The sequence below is a fragment of the Phyllostomus discolor genome, chromosome 3 (assembly GCF_004126475.2).
Source record: "Phyllostomus discolor isolate MPI-MPIP mPhyDis1 chromosome 3, mPhyDis1.pri.v3, whole genome shotgun sequence".
In the NCBI taxonomy this organism is placed as follows: Eukaryota; Metazoa; Chordata; class Mammalia; order Chiroptera; family Phyllostomidae; genus Phyllostomus; species Phyllostomus discolor.
Window position 1 is genome coordinate 120,779,123 of NC_040905.2, and position 22,566 is coordinate 120,801,688.

The 22,566-nt window shown below is 45.0% G+C and overlaps 1 protein-coding gene and 1 long non-coding RNA gene across 2 annotated transcripts in view; both read right to left on the reverse strand.

Moving 5' to 3' along the window:
• The window catches only part of HS3ST4 (heparan sulfate-glucosamine 3-sulfotransferase 4), a 402,169-nt gene extending 379,946 nt beyond the window's left edge, over positions 1-22,223 (reverse strand). The window contains exon 1 of the mRNA XM_028527102.2: positions 21,339-22,223. Within this exon, the coding sequence (XP_028382903.1) occupies positions 21,339-22,078 (740 nt within the window). The 5' untranslated portion in view covers positions 22,079-22,223. The remainder of the gene's footprint in view (positions 1-21,338) is intronic.
• Positions 319-15,106, reverse strand: LOC118499622. The gene is made up of 3 exons (XR_004902125.1): positions 15,096-15,106; positions 5,517-5,520; positions 319-382 (listed from the first exon to the last, which is right to left on the reverse strand). It is a non-coding gene; the product is annotated as an uncharacterized LOC118499622 (long non-coding RNA).
• Positions 22,224-22,566: the final 343 nt, after the last annotated feature.

The window sequence follows — 22,566 nt, forward strand, 5'->3', positions numbered from 1 at the left end:
CGATACCACCTCCCCCGTGCATCACCTTTACCCTTCTCTCTCCTAAGCTTCAAGGGCTCCTTATTTTGCCTCTGTAGCTTGTTTCCTGGGCCACTTTCTTCTACCACTCACTTCTTCTACCTCTGTGACTTTCTAAATAAGGTTTCTCTTATAGTTTGAAAAAAATTTGCTTGGGAAAGTTAAAAAAGGAAGTTTTGGCACCCTGGCAGTGTGGTTCAGTTGGTTGGAGTGTTGTCCCTTACACCAAAGGGTTGCAGGTTCAATTCCTAGCCAGGGCACGTATGGGAGGGAACCAATCAATGTTTCTCTCTGTCTCTCACTCTCCCTTCCTCTCTCTCTAAAATCAATATACATATCTTCAGGGGAGGATAAAAAAAGGAATCTTTGGCTTCATTGTGAATTCTCAAGTCTTACAGAAAACAACAGTTCAAAGAGAAATAAAGTATTTACTTTTCCCTTCTTCCATGCAGAAGAGAAGGAAGCATTGAGGATTATTTTGATAATAGAAACTAAACTCTAAACAAGAGCATCCAAGAATGATAACCACACTGCCTATTTTCCTTCACCCTGTGGTAATTGTACATGGAATCCATCCTTCCAATTAAAAGCTTTTATCAAGAGCCAGGGCAGAAAAGGGACTCACTTTTACTAAATCTGTTTCATTACTTGGAGGCCATGTGCAGGTTTATCCCAAGAACTCAGAAATAAGATTGCTTTCTGATGAGTTATCAAATATATAGAAGCATCTCTAACTTTAGAAAATGAACGCTCTGTCCCCTTCCTTTAGACATATGCCCCCAGAGCACGAGGACACCCACCACACCTTGTTTGTAAGTGTAAAGGGCAGAAACTACAGAGCGTCTTCAAGACAGGAATGGTCATTCTGTCATGATACAGCCCAACAAGGAAACACAATGTCAAGGTTACAATTAAGGGACTTGATCTATATGCAGTGTTGTGGAAAGTGTTCATGAGCTAATGACAAGGCACCACAGCAGCTCGGAAGTCAGCAGCTCTGGCGGGAGTATTTCCCAGCTTTGTGACTGTGAGCAAGCTCCCGGATCTCTCTGAGCTGCAGTTTGCTCAGCTAAAACATGGGCTAGTAGGAGGCCCGCCTCGTAGCATCCTGGAAAGATTAAACCCAGCACTTAGCCGGCTTGATGTTGAAACAGCATGGGATGTGAACTAACTACAATAGTGCAGCAGTGTTAGTAGTGTCGATAACACCTCATCTGTGTCATCAGACTATATCAATGACCACATCTCATTGCACTGTGCTAGCAGCTCAAAGGGAAGGAAACAGCCGACTGTCAGCAGTGGCTCCCTTCAGGGAATGAGGTGGGCAGTACAGGAGACAGGATGTAAGCTTTAGAGAGATTTTAATTTTAATTTAATTTTGTAAAAGATTTTATTTATTTATTTTTAGAGAGGGAAGGGAGGGAGAAAGAGAGAGAGAGAGAGAGAAACATCAATGTACGGTTGCTGGGGGTTATGGCCTGCAACCCAGTCATGTACCCTGGCTGGGAATCGAACCTGGGATACTTTGGTTCCCAGCCCGCACTCAATCCACTGAGCTACACCAGCCAGGGCTAATTTTATTTTTTGTCACTGTCTTTTTCTTCTAATACTAGCTCATGTGACTTTTACTATAAAGTTTTTTTTCCAAGATTGGTCTCTAGGAATTAAACTTTAATTGCATCTCTGAATGGATTAGAGCAGAGTTACATAAAACTGGGGGTGGGGATGACCCTAAGTCTGAGCAGCTTAGGAAGAACAAGGACAGGAGAGGTGGCACAGGCATCCAAGCAGCTCCCAGGGAAGAGGCAATTTGGGCTCCTAGACCCATATATGCCAGTGTGTCCTCCAGGCTCCTCACTTGGCTTTCACTCTGCATTTCAGCCTGAGGTTTGTGCCCCCCAAACTGCTGTGCCTCAGAACACGATAGATTTGGAGACAGCATCTTTGAAGAAGGAACTCAGGTAAAATGAGGTCACCAAGGTGGGTCCTAATCCAATATGACAGGGATCCTTAAAAGAAAATGAAATTAGGACACAGACACACAGAGAGCGACCATGTGCGGACGCAGGGAGGAGAGGACGGCTGTCTGCAAGTCAAAGAGAGGCCTGAGAGGAAGCCAACCCTGTCCACACCTTGATCTGGGACTTTGAGCCTCCAGAGTTCTGAGAATAAATGTCTGTCATTGGGGCCTTCAGGTGTGGTGCTCTGCTCCGGCACCCTAAGATGGCTAATACACTTTGTTGATGAGTACCCTCTCATACGTGAACTTTACATTTTCTACGCGTAAACCCATCAATCTTTCCCTTATGGATCCTCAGTTATCATTTGTTTTAAATCTTAATTTGAAAGGACACTGCCATCCCACCATTATTAAGATATATCCACAATGCCTTCTGATGCTCTTTATCATTTTTCTTATTACTATTGTGATTGTTGTATGTGGTATCTCTTGTCTAAGTATTTATCTGCAGTTTATTTCTGCAATACATTTGTAGTTATGTCCTAACCTCTGGGGTAGCCCATGGTCTATATCACTTTTTACACTCATAAAAATATTGAACTTATGTTACAAAAGTATATTTTAGGCATAGGAAGATGTTCATGATACACTTTTAGATGATAAAAAGCAAATTATCTTTTAAATCCATATTTTTCAAAAAACTATACAAATACACACTTTGTGGTTATTGAAAAAATTATGGAACAGGCAACACTAAATTATCAGTAACAGCCACCCTTGGGTGACAGAATTTTTAATGCTTTCAGTATTTTCTAAGTGTCTTTACTGAATATGTATGACTTAAATGATAATAATTTAAATGGAATCCTACTGCATTCCAAGGGCTGGGTGGGTCAGAGAGTGGAATACAACTCTGTGCCAAAGTACAGAATCTGACAGCAAGGTTCTGGGCTTCACACCAATTCTTCACAGGATCCGGGTGACCTTGGGCAAGTCATCTGACTTTCCCTGCCTCAGTTTCCTCGTGTATAAAAGGGAAGCAAGGACATTCAGTCTCTCTCTTGGTGCTATAGAAATACATTTCTGATTTATTTTAAGGAAAATAAAGTGTAATAGATATAGAGTCAGATTTAGAAGATGAAATCTGTTTCCCAACAGTGTGAATGTACTTAACACTAGTGAACTAATGGTATACTTAACACTGGTTAGGATGGCAAATTTTATATTTTGTGTTTTTTGCAACAATAAAAGAAAAACAAATTGGACTATGTTTAAAAAGGGAAGAGTCTCTCACATGGGGTTGTTATGAGGACTGTTTGGGAAGAGAGTGCACGTCGAAGTTCTTGGAACAAACAACAAGCATCAGTCGATGTGCCGCGATGCCCCGCACCGGAGAGTTGGGGGATGGAGGAGATGGGGCACAGCCCACCATCAGGACGGGTGTGTGGGCAGAGCAGGGGACAGGCACAGCCAGGCTTGTGGAGGAGCTAGGTTTCAGAAGCTCTGCTCCTCCATGTCAGGTACCATGCACCTACTTTAGAAAGACCAGGAGTGTCTGTGTCAGAGCTTTGTAACAAGGGAGTGCTGTACGTTATTACCAAAGTTTTAACCAAAGTTCTGTTCATGAAAACACTTTTCCAAAGGCAGTTGTCAACATCAGGAGGAAGGGGGATTCCTCATGAGGAACAGGAGAGCAGCCATGACAGAGAAAAACACCGTCTCTGCCACCAGCCCTCTATGCAGAGATGGCCCACAGCCAAGGCAGCGGGTCACAGGAGTTGCTTTCTGTCCCTCACACTGCCTTGAAATAGCCTACACTGGAGGGGGTTTCTCTCCCTTTATTTTTTGAAAAATATACACCCCAGAGCAACTCTCAGACCTCCGCTGCCCCACTTGGAGAAAGTGCAGCTGAGTCACTGGGTCTCTGAAGCTACCAGTGCACAGCAGGGCTCGAAAATCAATAGGACTCTGAAGTCAGCCCGAGTGCTGAGACCTCTGCACCCAACTCTGGTAGGTGGACATTATCAACAGCTTTCATAGCATTAAATATGCAGGTTTATTTTCTAAGCAGCCTCAAAATTCTGTAGTAGAGCTATTTTCTAAGATGCAGAAGTGAAATTTGGCTGCAGAAGTGGTTCCCAGACAATCACAGCTGTGTCTGCAGACAGCACAAGAGACAGCTGGACTCTGGAAATTGGATGGAACATGATCCCAGCATGTTTGCTCACTGAGAAGTAGCATAAGACTATGGCCAAAACAATGCACCCTAAGTGCCCTGTTTGAATCCAAATGGCATTGGTAATGACCTTTGGTACCATTCTGCAATGATCTTTTGGTACCATTCTGCAACTCCTTATGCCTCAGTTTTCACAAAAATACAGTGCCCTAACTCAGCAGGGGCTGCTGTGAGGATTAAGTGAGAGAGGAGGAACAGGACACACTGGGGTTTCCTTTTAGTCATATAAGCAAAGGGAGTTAGCTACTCTTACCAAAAATTCATAATATGCAAAAGTGCAACTACTGGAAAGCAGAAATCATGGAAGTTAACTTCTTGCATAATCTATTGGTTATTAAATTTTGCACTTTTTCTGAAATAAGACTTTTGAGGAAGTCTTATGAATCTTAAAAAAGTCACAAGAAATCTGGAAGAGAGCTCAAAGGAAGCATTTATATATATGGACCTAATGAACACAGGATGAACAACAAGAAGTATTTTTGGTACAACTCCTGATTCCTCCATCTTTCTCCTCTAGCAGGCAAAGCCTAAAAGAGGAAAAGGTCTGGGGTTTTCTTTTCAGGGGGAATGAGGAAGTGGATTCCCCATGCACAGGGAACAGGGAAGGACCCCAGAGCAAAGGAGGACAAGTGTCAGGGATGGCTAGAGCTGGAGCCTCAAGAAGGCCAAAAACCACACAGAAAATGGGGGGGACCTAACAAGCGACACTGGAGCTTTACAAGCCCAAATTCTGCCTGCTGAGGGACCTTCACACAGAAACTTCAACATACAATTTGCACGCGTGCGCACGCGCGCACACACACACACACACACAAAGAAAACACCATCATGCACCAATGAGAATCCCCCAGACAAAACACAAGGTACTTATGTTTACATCAAGGCACTAAATATGACCAAAACAATTCCAGAAATGTGGATTTATTTCCATAAAAAGCCTTCCAAAAGCATAAAAATTAAGTCACATGTAAGTCTCTTTTGCAGGCCTTCCCTTAATGGAGTAAAATGACACAGAATCTGGCTGTTCTCGAAATTCCAGGCTGCCAGGTTGTTATGCTAAGAGTGAAATGCCAGCGCATTCTTCCCTCTCTCCTTGAAGTGCGTGGAAAAGAAAGACTTAATGGGATAAAACCTTTCACTCACCAGCTGAAGAATTCTCTAGTAAAATATGCAATCCCTTTAAATGTTCACAGGCAGTTTCCAGGGGTTGCTCAGGAAGTGATGGAAATAGAAAACAGTTAAAATAAATAAATGACGATTTTTGAAGGCAGGTTTTTTAGAATGTTTTCTTCAGTATTTAACACATCTTAGGTGCAGAAACTAAACAAGTGTCCTTTCTTGTGTTCCCCCCCTCTCTCTATCTTTCCTTTCCCTCCTCCTTCCCTTCCTTTCTGTGCAGTGAGGCAGGGGGGCAGTTTGAGCTGCTGTGCCCACCTTGTTGGAAAGACACAGAACAGCACCCAGATCTCCCACAGCCACACGAGCCAGTGGCATTCTCGATGTGTGTTTCTTTCGGCTGTGCTTTGGTGAAAGATTACATCTGAACAGACGAGACTCGAAACAGGCATCTGTTGTTTTGGCAGCAGCACCCACTTCCCAGCTTCCTGGCTTTGATAGCCATACCCTGCGTCTGCTTTGGGAAAATGCCCGCATTGCATCCTCTGTGCCCCAGGAGAACTAACTCCACCTCTGCTCCAGGGAGGGTGCCTCAAGCTCACACCTGCTCTGGCAATGAGGACTGGCTGATGGGTGTGCATGGGACCCCAAAGAAACATTGCGCTCTGATAACACTTCAACTAAGACATCTGGGACAAAGATGGCGCACTTTTCCTACTGCATTTGGGGCAAGAGAAGTGGATTGGCAACCACTGACGACAACAGGGCATAGGTTTTAAGAAAGTAACCAACTGCCTGAGAGGCAGCAGGCTCCAAAAATAAGAAATCTGGTGACATTATTTAAGGCCTAATTAGGCTGCCCCCATCATCCAGAACTTCTCAGATACATAAGCCATTCAATTCCTTTCTGGATTATGCTTGGTTCAAATTTTACCTTTAATTTGTGTGTTTTAACCAGAAGAATTGTAGCCAATAGAGTTTCACAGCTAAATCCAACCAACAGGAAAATCTTTCTTTAAAGGTGCTCTAATATATTATGATTTCAGAAAATTTCTTCTTCTTGGTGGATGAGAGATAAAGAGATTGATAAGAAACACAATCCCACCGTAGCTGGTATGGCTCAGTGGGTTGAGTTCTGGCCTGCGAACCAAAGGGTCACCAGTTTGATTCCCAGTCAGGGCACATGCCTGAGCTGTGGACCAGGTCCCCAGTAGGGGGCATATGAGAGACAACCACACATTGATGCTTCTCTCCTTCTCTATCTCCTCTCTTCCCCTCTTCCTAAATAAATAAATAAAATATTTTTTTTAAAAAAAGAGTTTGTTTTAAACATGCTTTAAACATCCATCATGATGTCTATTATATATGAAAGCAAATCCTTTATAAAGCCTCCTGTGGTACAGGGACAAATATGCAGGGTTACCCCGGGGCTACAAGGAGCCAGGAGCCAGTCACATTGTGCATCTCGGAAAACACCCTGCCTTGGACTCAGCCTGTTTCACCTAACCACCACCTAGTGGCAGTGTGCTTAAATAACAGGGATAGTTGAGCATTCCATCAATATGTTTAAAGTGACCCCCAGTGACATCAAGGTCATTTGGTGGCATGAAATCAAAACAAGATCTCCCCACCACAATGGGAGAATTAATAACCAGGAAATTAAGACACCTAGTTCTTAATTTGGGTGAAGTTGAAGTAACTATGGAATGTGGGCAAATGTTAATAGCAACCTACAGCAATTTCCAGTGAATGGAGCTCTTGCCATTTGAAATGGACAAGGTCAGTCCAGGTGGTACAAGAAAAGTCCATACTGAGGACGACATGGCTAAACAGACGCTTGAACTGAAAGGAGGATGCAAGTCATGCAATTACCTAAGCAAAAAGCATTGCAAGTGGAGGGAGCAACAAGTGCAAAGGCCCTGAGGCATGGCCATATTTGGCTTCTCAGGTACAAAGAAGAGGCTAGTGTGGCTCAAGCAGAGGAGCAAAGAGAAGGCAGAAAATAAATGTGTTTGGAGAGGTGGGCAGGCATCAGACTCCATAGGGCCCTGCAGACCATGGTCAGAACAAAAATTTGTTTATAGGTTGACAAGAAGCCATTGGAAAATTTAAAGTAGGAGATCAATGTGGGTTGCTTTAAAGGGATCACTTACTCTAGTGACTGTGTGAAGAGATGATTACAGAAGGCAAAGAGTGTCAGCATGAATAAGAATAGAAGTCTCCTGGAGCAGCCTGGACAAGTGTGAGGGTGGCACGGCAGGTGGTGCCAGACAGATAGATACAGAGAGAGACTGAGCCATGGAGACATAGAGACACAGAGATACAGATCACATACACACACATACAGAGATATGTGTATCATATATGTATATGATACATATATAGATATGTATATATGTATGTATATCTCCATCTCATAACCACATTTAGAGCAATGATAAAGTCTTTAAAATCATTGAATAAAATTATGATTTTTCATGTAAAAACAATATGAGGGGGACCCAAAAGCAGAATTTATTTATAAAAAATTATGTACTTATTCTTACATGTTTAAACTTCAGTCACCTTCAAAGAACTCTCCATTTGATGCAATATACCTATAGAGACATTTTTTCCACTGCTCAAAGCAGTTTTATTTCTTTTTTGAAATTGTTGTTTAAGTACAGTTATCTCCATTTTCACCCCATCACAGTCCCCTGCCCCACCCATCCCTGCCTCCCACCCTTGAACCTACCCCCCTTTGGCTTTGTCCATGTGTCCTTTACACATGCTCCTTGGTGGACCTTCCCCTATTTTCCCCCATTATCCCTCCCCCCCCTCTGGTTACTGTCAGCTTGTTCTTTATTTCAATGTCTCTGGTTATATTCTGCTTGCTTATTTGTTTTGTTGATTAGGTTCCACTTACAGGTTCAAACCGGTTTTTGAACTCATCGATTTTGATGCCTTTTAGTGGTTCTGATTTTTTTGTTGTTTCACTTCTTCCACACAGACAAAATGTTTCCCTTTAAGGACTTCTTTCATCCAGGGAAACAAAAAACAACATTGATCAGGGAGAGATTAGGTGAATAAGGAGAATAAGGCGTGGGGGTCATGACATTTTTGGTCAAAAACTGCTGAACACTCAGTGAGGTGTGGGCAGGTGCGTTCATAAATCACCTATCATAAAATAGGTAAATGCGCTGAAAGAGTCTCCAAAGATAAATTCAGTGAAGCCAAACACAGTTCCTCATAACATGAGTGGGTACACTGATACAGATGGGTTCCTAGAACCCTCACCTAGTGGGGGAAGCCTGTACTACAAGGAGCCTGCCCTCTAGAAGGTAATTTCAGGTTTTTGAGCCCTCCCTTGCATAGGCAAGCACATATATATGGTAAAAGAAAAAAAAACTTGCAAGAGTAACATTCATGACTGAAGTTTAGAAGATGCAAACTCTTGATATCAAAATACACCATTAGTGAACTAGGTACATTTTATGTGCTCTAAAATATCCTGTGATCTTCTAAACTAGTTCTATGTTCCACATTCTATTATATATATAATATATATATATATATTTTATATATATTTATATATATATAAAATATATATATTTCTAATATATATACACAATATATATATTTCTAATATATATATATCCACACATACATACATATCCTTCTCAATTCAGTTCACTCTCCAACTGATTTACTTCTTGAGAGAGGGGAATAAAAGGAGATACAGTATGACCACATTCTTGCATTACTACTTTAGTAGACAGCTGACTGTCCCCCAACTCCTTCTACCCTTCCTTCTTGGCACAGAGACACCCAGAATGTTCCCCAGACTCTACTGCAGCTGGACATGCCACACCACAAAATCTCCCTGACAAAATCAAAGTAGAAGTTGAGTGGCACTTCTGTCTTGCTTGTATACATTTATTCCTGGACTCCTGCCCTTATTGTAGTCCTGCTGCTGGGATGTACATCATGCAAAGGGGAAACCCCTGTAAGGCAGGCAGAGGTTCTCAGAGGGGACGTTGCCCTAGGGGACATGTGGCAATGTCTGGAGACGTTTTTGGCTGTAATATTGGGGATGAGGACCAAATTGCTGGCATCCTCAGGGCAGAGAGACCAGAGAGGCCCTATGATGCCCAGGGCAGCCCCCCACAACAAAACCCATCCTGGCCCAGAATGTCAATGGTGCTGAAGTTGAATAAGTTTGCTCTAAGGCTGAGTTTCTCAACCTTTGTGCATAAGAAATACCTAAAGATCTTCTTAAAATGTCAAGTTTGCTTCAGAAAATTGGGGATAGGGTCTGATTTTCTGCATTTCTAACAAGTTCCCTGGAAGATGGTACAGCAAACAAGATGGAAAGACTAGAACTTGAGTCTCTGAAGGATCTTCTGGAGGTCCACTCTCCCCACTCTTTCCCCACCTACCCGCCTCGCCTCCAGTCTAGACTGGCTGAGTGTTCACACGGGACTGCTATTCCAACACACATGCCTGTGCACCTGAACGTTCTGTTTTCAGCTTGGGTCCCTCTGAGCATTTGGCCACCATGCAGCACTACGAATGTTAAACATGGACTTCATTACATAGGAGAGAAACCATCTATCTTATTGAAGTTGCTCTAAGCTGGGTCTCTTGGTGGCAGAAGTTTGGTTTTTACTCTAAGTAGTGTGCTGCCATCTGCAAATAGTGGACATTTACAACTATGTTGCTGTTTGGCAAGAGACCTTACAAGTCCCAGAGGTGCAATTTTCCAGAAACAGAGAAAAGGCAAAGAGAAGAAAAAAACCAAGAGGATGACTGCTAGAAATGTCTGAGGAGAGTGTGTTGTTACTGTCACAAATGGCCACCAGCTGACTGGCTTCACAGCCCTGGGGGTCAGAAGTCTAGAAGGGTCTCTACAAGCCAACATCAGTGTCAGCAGGGCTGCCTTCCTTCTAGAGGCTCTAAGGAAGAATAATTCCTTTTCCTTTTCTAGCTTCTAGAAGCTATCTGAATTCTTGGCTCACGGCCCCTTCCTCTATCTTCAAAGCCGGTGACAGCAGGTTGAGCCCCTGTCATGCTGCCATACCTCAGGTTCTAGCTCTCCTGCCTCCCTCTTCCACCTAAAAGGACCCTGTGATTACACTGGCCCATCCAGATAATCCAGGACAATCTCTCATCTCAAGGTTCGCTGTTAGCCATCATAATTCCATCTGCAACTGAACCTCAATCCCCCTTTGCCACATAATCGAGCACACTCACAGGTTCTGGAGATTAGGACAGGTTATCTGGGTGGGGCTGGGGGCATTATGCTGTTGTCCATTGTTTAGAAAGTAGGCGAGTCAGGCAGCCAGAGGTGGGACGTAAATATGCCAACCTGGGAAACACGGGCAAGGTGTGGCTGGGAAAAGGCATGACAGGTCAAAAGAGAACAAAATGAGAGACTCTTCTGGTCACTCAAAAGCTCCTCAACTGCCGAGTGATCCTAAAAAGCAAATGTGGCCTGCAACTGAGTCAAGCAGAGGAGTCAAAGCGACAGAGGTGCTCCAGGAATCCTGGGCATGTTTATGCAGTCTGCCCTCACAAGGTTTGATATCCATGGCCTATAATGTTTCTGTAAATTAAACTTCTTAATCTAACTTTATGATAAGAGTGCTTGTCCTGTATTTCAGGTACTCCCTGGAGTGCAACATTCCAGAAAAGCAATTACCGGGGGGGATTCATGGAAACGTGCATGGATTAGTAACAACTGACACAGGCAGGCAAAGCAGATCCCAGCACATCACTATTACCCTATCCTTGCAAAATCGCTGCAGAGTTATCAGCAGCTGTTTTCCCATTGTAAAGATGAGAAAACAAGGGCTCAGAGGCTACATACGCACCTATGTACACAAAGCAAAGTAGACCCAGAACTCAGATCCTTAATTTCTGATTCCCAGTTTAGCTTTATCTCTCAAAATACCACAAAGCTCCAAATAGCCAAAGAGTCCTATGACAGAGGCTCTCTGGCAGTTTGACTCAAATGTTTCCTCGGCTCCCCACACCTCCAACCCCTCACAGAAGGCTTAACCTGGAGGCACAGGGAAGTAACAAGTCAAGCATAGGGCCTCAGTGTAATGGTTTGACTATAAAATGATGATTATGCAGTTTTAATAATGTATTTAAAGAAACAAAATCCCAACTGATCTTGGAGCATAAGTCTACCAGGAATAATCCAAGTTCTCCTAAAACTTTGGCAGTGACAGCAACAAAGGCCAGAAACCAAAAGTCACATGTTACAGTGAAAAAACACCTGGCTCCCAACAGCCTACTATGTGACCCCAGGACTGCTGTCACTTGCCGTTCTGAGATCTCATTCTCTTTACTGGTTAAAATGGGATAACAAGGTGTCAGTCAACTTTATCAGATTGCTGTGCAGAATAAATGAGACAATGCTATGCATTATAGGGACCTTTTAGGGAGAATGTCTAACCCATACAGCTTGTTTGAGTGGGTTTATCTTAGACCCAAAATAATCTTGCAGAAATAGTATGAGATAAAACTTAGAACAGTTGTCAGCCAGAGTTACCAAAAGATGTGTTACTTCTTTTCAGAAATTTCTGGAAGACACCTTAGCACATAGAAGGTCTGTCTTTTATTCATTGTTTCATGATTAGTGATTAATAAACTACCATTATTGAGTGTCTATTGTGTGCCAAATACTGTTATGCACATTGGCAACAAAGAAAATGGAAAAGACCCCTGGTCCTGTGTAGTTTACCTTCTAGTGAGAGAGAGAGAGAGATGTAATCAGGATGATGGTGGAGAGCAGTACACACTGTGAAGAAAACAAAGCATCAGAAAAAGCTCAGATGTGGAGAAAGGTCTTAAATTAGGAAGCTGGGACATATCTGTCTGAGGAGCTGAAATGTGAACAGTCATCTGAAGGTTAGATAAGGAGACACCTTCAGCTTAGGAATCAGGGGACAGAGTATTGTGGGAGGGGACAACAGAGAATTAAAAGGCCCTAATGTGGGGATGAACTTGGACCCAGAACAGAAAGGAAGATACTTCTGTGTTGGGACAAGGCCCTCCTACCCCTAATAAGCCTGTGCTGTGGGCATGCCAATCAGTCTGCACACAGGGACCCAAAGCCCCTGGAGAGTAAAGCTGCTTAATGACTGACATTAATTCCCATAAGCCCAGAAGACATCTCCATGGTGTGAAAGACCCCTGTGACAAGTAAAAGGACATGCTGTATGTTTGGTGCCAAACACTTGTAGTTTGAATCCCAACTCCACATCTTGACTGCCCTGTGCGCCTCAGTTCACTCACCAGTAACACGTGGGCAAAACAGTACCTGTCTCACCAGGTTCTTGTAAAGACTGAATGAATTCACTGCTTGGAACAGAGACTGGCACATGCATATGCAATTTGTGTTTACCACCACTACTGCTGCCCCCACTCTGACTACTGCTGCTACTGTTACCCCAGCTACTCTTACCACCACCAATGTTACTACCACAGCTACTGTTACCACCACTGCTGTGACACCAATTGCTATTGTTGTCACCACTACTACTGTTGCCAGGCCAATACTGTTGCCATGCTGATACTGTTATTCTTTCAGATCTAAATCTTCATCTTCGTGGTGCAATAAAAATAACCATTACTTGTCCCTGTTTTGTATTTTGCTTTGTAACTACAGAAGTGCATCTAAATTTACTAACTTTTACCAACTCAACTGTTAATCCATACCTGACTGGGCACAGTCTTACTACCCCTAAGTTCAGGATATAACCACCCCGCCAAGGATTTATAACACTGTTTTTGAATCTAAATAGTAACAGTTGCCTTACCATCCTTTCCTCAGTCAGACAAAGTATGGAAAATAAAGGAATCATATAAATGAAGCCCAGCACTTTGGCCATCCTCACATAAACAATATTTTCAGACCATTCTCAAGCACACCAGATGGATCTCAATCTAGCGACAAAGAACTCCAGTAAAAAAGGCTAGAGAGAAGGAGAGGACAGAAAGATGGAAAGAAGGAAATGCTATCCTAGAAAAAGAGTTCTTTCTCCATTTACTCTTCTATGTTAATGTCCCTCAGTAAAGTATTGAAATTTTGTTCTTATAAATCCCTTGCAAATTTTGCTAAATGTATTCCTAGTTATTTTGTCTCTTTGGAAATTCTATAAATAGAGTATTTTCTCTCATTACATATTTTCAAAACTGCTGGTGTAGGCATATAGGAAAACTATAGATTTTGCACAATTTCCTTGCCAGTCACCTTAATAAATCCTCTTATTGTTCCTAATAGAGGTCATTGGTTATTTAGGTTTTCCAAAGAGAGATTAACTTACTGGCAAATGGTGATAACTCTACCTCCCACTTTCTTATTCTTTTCCACATCTAACTATATTATTTATTAATTCCTGAGCAGTAGTAAATAGCAGTGACAACCATGGGCATTTGGTCTTGCTCTGGAGTGTGGGAGTGTTTCTAGTATTATACCACTAAACATGATGCTGGGTGTGGGAATGACCCTATTTCATCAGGAGGCTGATACTAAAAATCAGGAATAGATGTTTAATTTGATCAGATGTCTTTTTATCATCCATTAAACAAATCCTAAAATTTTTCCCATTCGCCCATATTAAGAATAAATCAAATTATTAGATTTTTCTCAGATTAAACCATCCCTCCATTCCTGGAGTAAACCTCACTTTGTCAAGACTTTTCTGACTTTATAATCAGTTACTCGTCCATTTCTTTGCCCCATGAGCTCTTTCAGGTAACTGGACATGACTGATTCATGTCTGACCCAGCACATAGTTAACAATCAATACATGTTCAATGAATGAATAAGTACATGATTAAAATAAAGGCGCTGATTCTCCCAAATTAACCCACTGTTCCTCTTCCTGGGTTAAAATCCTCAGAGATCTTGTGCCTGTCCCAGAATGGCTCAGTATATGTTTAATGAAAATGAGGTTTAACTGACTCCCACCTCAATTTCTATGGGGACTCTATTCCTTATGGAACCAATGGGACTAACTCTGCTTCCCTACTCCTACCACCACCCCCAACCAAGGAGGGCAGGGGTTGCAGTGCCAGGACTGACTTAAGTGCTATATGACTGCTTTAGGAATGGGCATACAGCCCAACTGGCACCAAAGGCATCTGCAGGAATTTCTTACAGAAGCTCTTAAGGAAAATTATTTCCAAAATAATCAATAAACATAAAATATATGTTTGCCTAGGGTCTCTGCTTACCAGCTTGCCTAAAATGTGGTGAGACAACTTATTTGAGGATGAAGCAAGGTAGACACCAGCACGACAAAGAAGGGACAGAGAGAGGGACCTAGTGACATCACTTAGCTCCTAGATTTAGCTTTTTTTCTGAAGCCGATTACCCCCTAGACTTCCTAAGTGCACAAACCAATAAATTACCTTTTCTGTTTATAATATGCTTTTATATCCCCAAGCAAAAGTCGAAAGAAGTTAAATGAAAGCAACCCTAACTAGTGTTTAAAAAAATCAACTGCCTGCTTTTAATTAATGGCAAGACGGGCTGAAAGGTTCCATCAGTGAATTATAATTTCAGATGAAAATTCCCAAGACAGTTACAGAGGTCCTTGCTAAACCACAGAAATCAGTGGAATCAAGAGATTACTGTAACAGGTTGATGGTTCAGTCAGTTCCAGAGACACCATCACCGTCCATTATGTAAAACCAAAATGTTTAAAACTTTCTGACATAGAGCCCTAGCAATCATCCATTCCCCTAAAGTCTCGAGGCCTCTCTCCTGACTTGATTTAAAAGTGAAAATAAAAATAAATTAATGCGATGATGGCAGAGACCACCAGCAAAAGCAGTCAAAACTCAAGATAGGGGGTTTCATGGGGGTGTTCCGGAACAGTCCTGCATCCTCAAATGCTTCAGCTCTGCAGAAAAAGGAAAGGCAAGCACACTCTGTCCCAGGCAAACAGCAGTGACTTCTCCAGTCGGCTTGAGGAAATGTCAGTGCGCCCCTTCCACAGCTCCTCCCCATCCTGGAGAACACCGGCTTCCATCCCCTCGTGAAATCAGATGCTTCTCCTCCTTCTGCTCAAGTTACGAGACCAAATTCTGGAATGCAGTTTTGATTATTCTCTGGAGAGCTACTTAAGAGCTGCTTCAGGGTTTGAAATCCCTCATTCAGACATAATCTTGAAATAAAAGACTATTCAAATGAAAAATGCATTACAGCTTTCTCTTTGGGACCTTCAGGACTGATGAGGTAAAAGGAAGAAATTGAAGGAAAATGAAGAAGAAAAGCAAAGGAAAAAGGGAAACTGGGAGAAAAAGAGAGGAAAGAAGCGGAAGGGGGAATCTGCTATATCACAAACTCTGTGGGGCACTTTGAATGCCATTTCATTTCATCTTCACATAATCCCTTGGAAGTAATATGGAGCCCATCAGGCAGATGAAGATACTGAGGTTTGGTGACATTAAGTAACATGTCCACTGTTACACAATGAGGATGAGTGGATTCTGAATCAAAGATACAGAAACATGCTCCCAACAGTGGTGTTCCTACTCTACCATTTTCTTCCTCTGAGTAACACAGAAATTGGTTCTAGAACCAAAGTATTTTAGTGAATGCATGGGCAGGCCCTATGGAGACAACATCACCTCGTCACCTAAAAAACAAAGATGAAAGAGACAGAGGTTAATTAAGTAATCTGACATCCAGCAGAGTAGTATGTAGCAAAGCGAAACCTAGAACCCAATTTTTTAAACTCTGGCCGTAATCTATTACTTATAAGCACAATTTATCTGTATGGAGCAAATATGGGCACTGTTGATCAGTAAGTGAACAACTGAGAATTTTTAACACCTTCTAGAAAATGTTCATTAGGAACAAATGGGAAATGTATTTATGAACTGTCTTTTTCTGCTTCAATTGTCCTGTTTATATACAGCCTCTTTTGTTGTTGCAAAATATCCGGGAGGCATTCCCCCCATGCTGTTGCAAGATCTGGGAAAAGGTCTAAACTAAAACAGCACATATAAGCAACAATTCTGACAACTGCAAAGGGGCTAGGTATGTCTATTACTTTCTGAAATGGGCTAAAGCAGTGGTTGCCAACTGGTAGCCAGCTGGCAGTATTCAGCCCAGAGATGGGTTCTGTTTGCCTCACACTGTTGGCCTACACGATACTTTTAAGAAACTTAATTCTGTTGCCAACAATTAAAACCAGATTTCACATTAAAACCTAATGTCCACTTCCTCTTACCAAGTGGGAGAGCCGGTAACCCTGACACAACATCTGAGCAGGACAAGAGAAGCCGGAAACAAGGGGTGGCCACCCCTTCAGACAGAACATACACACCCCACTTTCTTCCAGCTGCTTCACTCCACTCGTTTAGAGGATCCCCGTGGGCCCTCAGTGACCCCAGGCTTAAAGGGTTAAGCAGATAGAGATGGCAAAGCCAATGTTCTCCAAAGCATACCCAATAAAGAAACATTTCAGCCAGCGTTATGGCAGCACGACAGAAAGAAAAGCACAGGAGACCAACGTGATTTGGGAAATGGGAAAACCCAGTTTGGGCCCATTTGGGTTCCTGTTGTAGCACACCCATTATTTGTTTAGAAAATATATTCACTTGTATTATTTCCTTTATTCCTCCCAACAATCCTGCAAGGAAGAAATTACAATCAGATAAACGAACTAAAGCTTAGTGATGTTAAATCAGTTATCCAACCAAGATCATCAACTAGTAAGTGACAAAGCCAGATTTTGAATGCAGTTTGGTTCTGCTACAAATACTGTGCTTTGGAAATAATAAAAGAACACTTTGGAGGTCCTCAAGGCTTATTTCCACCTCAGGGCCTTTGCTTTTGCTATTCCCTCACTTGAAAACCTCTCCACCCAGATCTTCACATGGGAGGACCTCTCTCCTTCACTTCATTTCTATCACCACCACAGAGAAGAGCTCCCTAATTATTTGATTTAAAGTACAATAACACATGTGTGCACCAGTCACTCTCTAAGCCCCTGCTGCTCAAAGTGAGGCCCAGGAACCAGCAGTATCATTATCACATGGGAAGTTAGAAACACGTGATGTGAGGTCCTTCTCCAAACCTGCTGAATCAGAATCTGCAATGTTAACAACATCCCCAGGCGATCTGTGAATGTTTACAGTTAAAACCACTGCTCTACAGGAGCCCTGCCCAGTGGAAATGAAACCTGAGTAGTAACTGTAACTTTAAATGTTTTGGCAGCCACATGGAAAGGTAAAAAGAAAGACTATTGGTTGCTGTCTCCCCTACCCCACCCCCTGCTAAAACGTCAGTTCCAGAACAGGTGCCTCATCACTCTTGTTCACCACTTTCTCCCGGGTACCTGAAACACTACTAGACACATGGTAAATAATAATAAATATTTGTTGAATGCAAGAATAGAGGAAGAAGAAGACCTTTCTAGTGTGTTATGTGCAGCAGTGTGGGGCAGGGGAAGAAACTCTGCAATGGGACGGACTTGGTCAGCTCACCATGGACTAGCTGAGAAACCTTGAGCAAGTTTTTTACCTTGGAAGCCACCTGTGAAAGAGGAGAGTTGCTGTTGTGCTCACAGCCTCATCATGACACTCAAATGTGATCACATGTTTATAAAGTGCCAACCACCACAATGACAGGCATTCAATAAATGCCAGTGCCTTGTCCTTCTTCCATCTCTCAGGATACCCAGGTACGAAGAATGCTGTTGGCCACTTTCCTCTGGGGAGTATGATGGTGACTACTGAAACACTCTCCTGAGTCATCTTCCCCAAGCCAGTGGGACGTGTGTATTAACTGTATGCAGTAAAGACAACTTGGAACCATGGAAGATCACTTTCCATTGCCCTGGGGCTGAGTAGTTTTCAAAAAGCAAAGTGGTCATGGTCACTCTACAGTCTAAACCACAAGGAAGGCAACAGCTCCAGCCGCCTCTGTCAGTTTGCTGAGTTCTACCATGACAGGCCTGCCACAAGGTCCCCTCCCTTAGAGGGGTTTAAGGCCTCTGCCCAGACAGCTGTGGCAGCTTTTATTGAAAAGTGCATTGTAGTTTTGCCCTTTTATTGTGGCGGTGGTGGGAGAGGGAGAGGAGGAGAGGGTTTTTAATATATACCCCCAAACCCCTTATTAATAGTTGGCCTGAGTTGGTCCACAAACAGAGGCTTGCTTCTCTGCAGCTATAACACAGACACCTAATCCAGGAGACTATCTTGGCCTGAAAAACTGATGCACATGTTCTAATCCCAAATGTTTTTAAATCACATCAGATCAACAGCACAGGAGAAAGCAAAGCATGGATTTACACACAAATGGAGAGACGCAGAATAAAGCTGCTAGGGCTGCTTAGCTGGATACGAGGAAAGCCCAGGCTAGCTCTGCAGACAGCAGCCCCCATTTCTTCTTTCTCCCCCTCTTGCAGAAAACACAAACCTCAGAAACACTCTCAGAATTAGTAGGACATTGGGAAGCACAGTGAAAAGAGAAAAAAAAAAAACAAAAAACAAATAAGTGGGAGGGGGATCAAACCCTTGAATTAACCTGTGCGTCTTTAATGGGACACACAGAAGAGTAAGATTCCAGACAGGATACATGGAGTTCGGGGAACAAGTGGAACCATTTCCATCCGGAGGCTGCCACTGAAAAGATGGAGTCACACCAGGGAACCAAAAGCAAGGGTGTCTGTTCCTGGTCTGAATCAATGCCACTGCTTCCTCCTCTCTACAATACAGTGAGGATGTCATGCCCTGTTCTTTCACGGAACAGAGAAATAGGAGCCTGCAACAGAGCTAAGGTAAATCCCACAGGTACCCTCAAAGCACTGCTATCCTTGGTAAGGCTGGAGAGATGACCAAGTTGTCCCAGCACACGTGGCCGCTGTGGGTGGGAGGGCTTTCTGGGAGTCTTCTCAACAACCAGGCGTCGGTGGCTACGATTACCTCTGTGTCCGATAGATTCTTCTCCAGCACTTCCAGTCACATGGCTAAGCCATGTAGGGACCCACCACTGGTGAGAGCCTGCAGCAGGGGCTGAGGACACAGAGACACCACACGGTCCTCAAGTTCCATCCACATCTCTGCAGTATAACATCTCTAAGGGTAGCCACCAAATGCTGACACTGAGACCCAAACACCACAGTGCTGAAGTACCTTTCACAGCCAAGTCCTGACAGCCAGGCAATTTATGTATCTTCTAGTCCAGCCCAATGTAAAGGAACATCCAAAAACCAGGCATCTTCCATCCTTTCTGTCAGAACGTCCTCCAGACCCTAACGTGGGGCTTCTGGACACGCATTCCACCACACCCTCCATCAACCAACAACTTTATTTTAAGTCATCTCAATCAAACACCCCCTTCTGCTTACAGCTGCTGCAAAGCTACCCAAACACATTTTGGAAACATCTGATCTTTATGCCTCCCTCTTGCTTCTCACAAGATATATGGCTTTAAAATTAGAAGTAGGGGGAAAAGCCAGTTACCCTCATAAGACCGAAGCTTCCCCCAGAGAAGAAGCCAGGACCTTCCCACCACCAACAATTAACTGAACCCTCCCCAGACAGCATACCCTTTTGCTCTACTTTGCTATGGTTGCACTAATCATCCTAACACCTTTTTAATGATAATTGCAAACTGGAAGTCATGGCTTGTGATGTTCTAAATACTGATTTTTCAGTTAAATTAGGCATTCACTGTTTTATATTTTGATAGGAAGGGGCTGTGTGAAGTCTCCTAAAATATTGCAATTAGTTTTGTGCATTGAAAGAGACACAACTTTAACAGACAATTTGCTGTTTCCTTTTAACGTGCTGGAATGTTTATGCCTAAGTGTACTTGTCTCCAGCTTTCAAAGCACAAGGCATATTTTTTAAAAGTAGGGTGAAAAGCAGTCACAATGCACACATTCATTACTGCTAAAACTTTCCCAGGATGTAATTCAAACTTAGGAAGCCCATCTCTCTTCAACAGGAAAGCAACTTGTTAGGAAACAATCCTTATTTTACCTCTTGGCTCTGTTAACATGATAACATCACTTTAACAGGCAAAGCCTGTGTTTCTGTTTGACAATTGCAATTAATTACTGAGATGCAACAGAGATGGGGCCAGCCAGCCAGATCTGTTTTCCAAAGGGATATAAAACAGGAGGAAAGAGGGAAAGAAAAAAAAGCAAAGCAGGTTTGCATTTGGGCATCCACACCAGTGTTGCTGTAAATGCCATGGCTGGCAAGAAAAATGGGTTATAATTCATTTTACCTACGCTAACTTTCTAGTCCTCTGCTCTCCCTTTCTCTCACCGCTGGCAGAGGGTGGGGCAAGAGGGAGAGGAACATCTGACGAGAAGAAAGCTCCAGTCTTGCGAAAGGGCAGGGGTGCAGAGCAGGAGCACTCTCAGGGCACCACTGTCACGTCGACATTAATGCTCCAGCCACAAAGACAGCCCAGTGTTCATTCAGTCACAGGACGATAGAAAGTCCTGGAGATGGGGAACATCCTCAGTCTTTACTAGAAAGTCCAAACTTGCCAGCACCATCTTTTTAACTGTTCCCTGTTCATTTTGCTCCAACCTGAAAATACTTAAAGTTGGATTCCAGGCACGCAATGGGTTCGAGGGCAATTTTGAGAGATTCCCGGCCATCTCAAAGTCCTTTAGTTAGCAAAGCTGTCCTGCCTCACTCTTCAGCATGCCCAAAACACAGAAGCCCAGAGCCCCTCAAGAGCCCCTCAAGAGCCTGGGTTGGGGAACACTCCGAGGGCACGAGGGCTGGGGACTCCCAGGCGTGAAGCTGCGCAGATTCCGAAAGCAGCTACCTGGACGAAGAGCCCAAGCAGACAGAGCCCGCTGCCACCTTCTGCCCTCTCCTTTAAATAAAATGATTCCTAGCTGGGCCCCTACCCTCTCCGACGCGCCCTACGCGACCCCGCCAGGGTTCGCTAAGCCCTCACGGAGCGCAGGACCATCAGGACGGCGCCTGGACTTCCCTTCTGAGTCTCCCCACCAGCCGAGCCCAGGGTCCTACCTGTACCACTCCAGCCCCTTCTCATAGTTCCTGTCGAAGAAGTGTGGCTCTACGCCCACCGCCCGCACGTCCGGGTGTACGCGGATCGCCTCCAGCAGCGCGCGGGTCCCCCCTTTCTTGACACCGATGATCAGAGCCTGTGGCAGCTTTTTCTCCCCGTAGTCCGGGGTGCTGGCGGCGCCACCCCGCTCGCTGCTCCCGTTGGCTGCCCTCCGGCCTGCAAGCTCTTCGTCCGTGGTGCTAGACTCCTGCGCTTCCTTCTCCAGTAACGCGCTCTGCGCCGTGATCATCTCGCTGGGGGCCGGCGGGGGCCGGAGCCAGGCGTCCCGGGCGCCGCCGCCGCCGCTGCCGCCGCTCGCCAGCCCCCAGCCGTCGGCTCCGGGGGCGGCAGGCTGCTCCCGGGACTCGGGCGGCTCCCGGAGGCTCGCGTTGTCCGGCGGCGGCGCGGGAGGCTGCGAGGGGGCGCGGAGGCGCACGGGGGGAGGCGGCAGAGAGGGTGGCGGCGGGCTCGGCGGGGGCTCGGCGGCAGCGCCCACCGGCTCCTGCAGTGCCAGGGGGAACTGCAGGGATCCCGAGCCGCCCAGGAGGCTGTAGCACAGGTAGGTGACGGACAGGGACAAGGTGCACATAAACAGCAGCTTCCGCGCCGGCGGCCCCTTAGTCGACGCGCCGGGTGGCGGCGGCGGGGCGAGAGGTGGAGGCGGAGGCGGAGGCGGAGGAGGTGCGGGCCACCGGGCCATCGCGGCTCCCCGCTCGCGGCGGCAGCGGCCCCCAGCGCTGCCCGGACATGGTTTCAGCCGCCGCCCCCGCCGCCGCCGCCGCTGCCCAGCCGCCCTGGCTGCATGAGGCGATCCCGCTGCGCCCCCGGCCCTGGCCGCTGTCCCGCTGCGCCGGGGGGAAGCCCGGCCGCATGGCCCCCTCCCCGCTCTGCCCGCGGAGTCCCGGTGGCCCCCACCACCCCCCCTCAGCCTCTGGCAAGGGGACCGAGGGGGGCGCGCGGACCCGCCGGCTGCACCTGCTCTGCCTGCAGCGGCTCCTTTTCTCGGCTCGACCGTGAGTCCTGTTTCAGCCTCTGCCGCCGCTGCGCGCTGTGGCGGCCCCGAGTTCCTTCCCCGCTGCTAACTTTCTGCGGGGAGAGCAGAGCTGCGCCTAGGGGAGGTGGAGGGCCGGGCGCGCGCTTCGCGCCACCGAGGGAAGGGGGAGTGCGCCTCGCGCGCGCCTGTGGAGG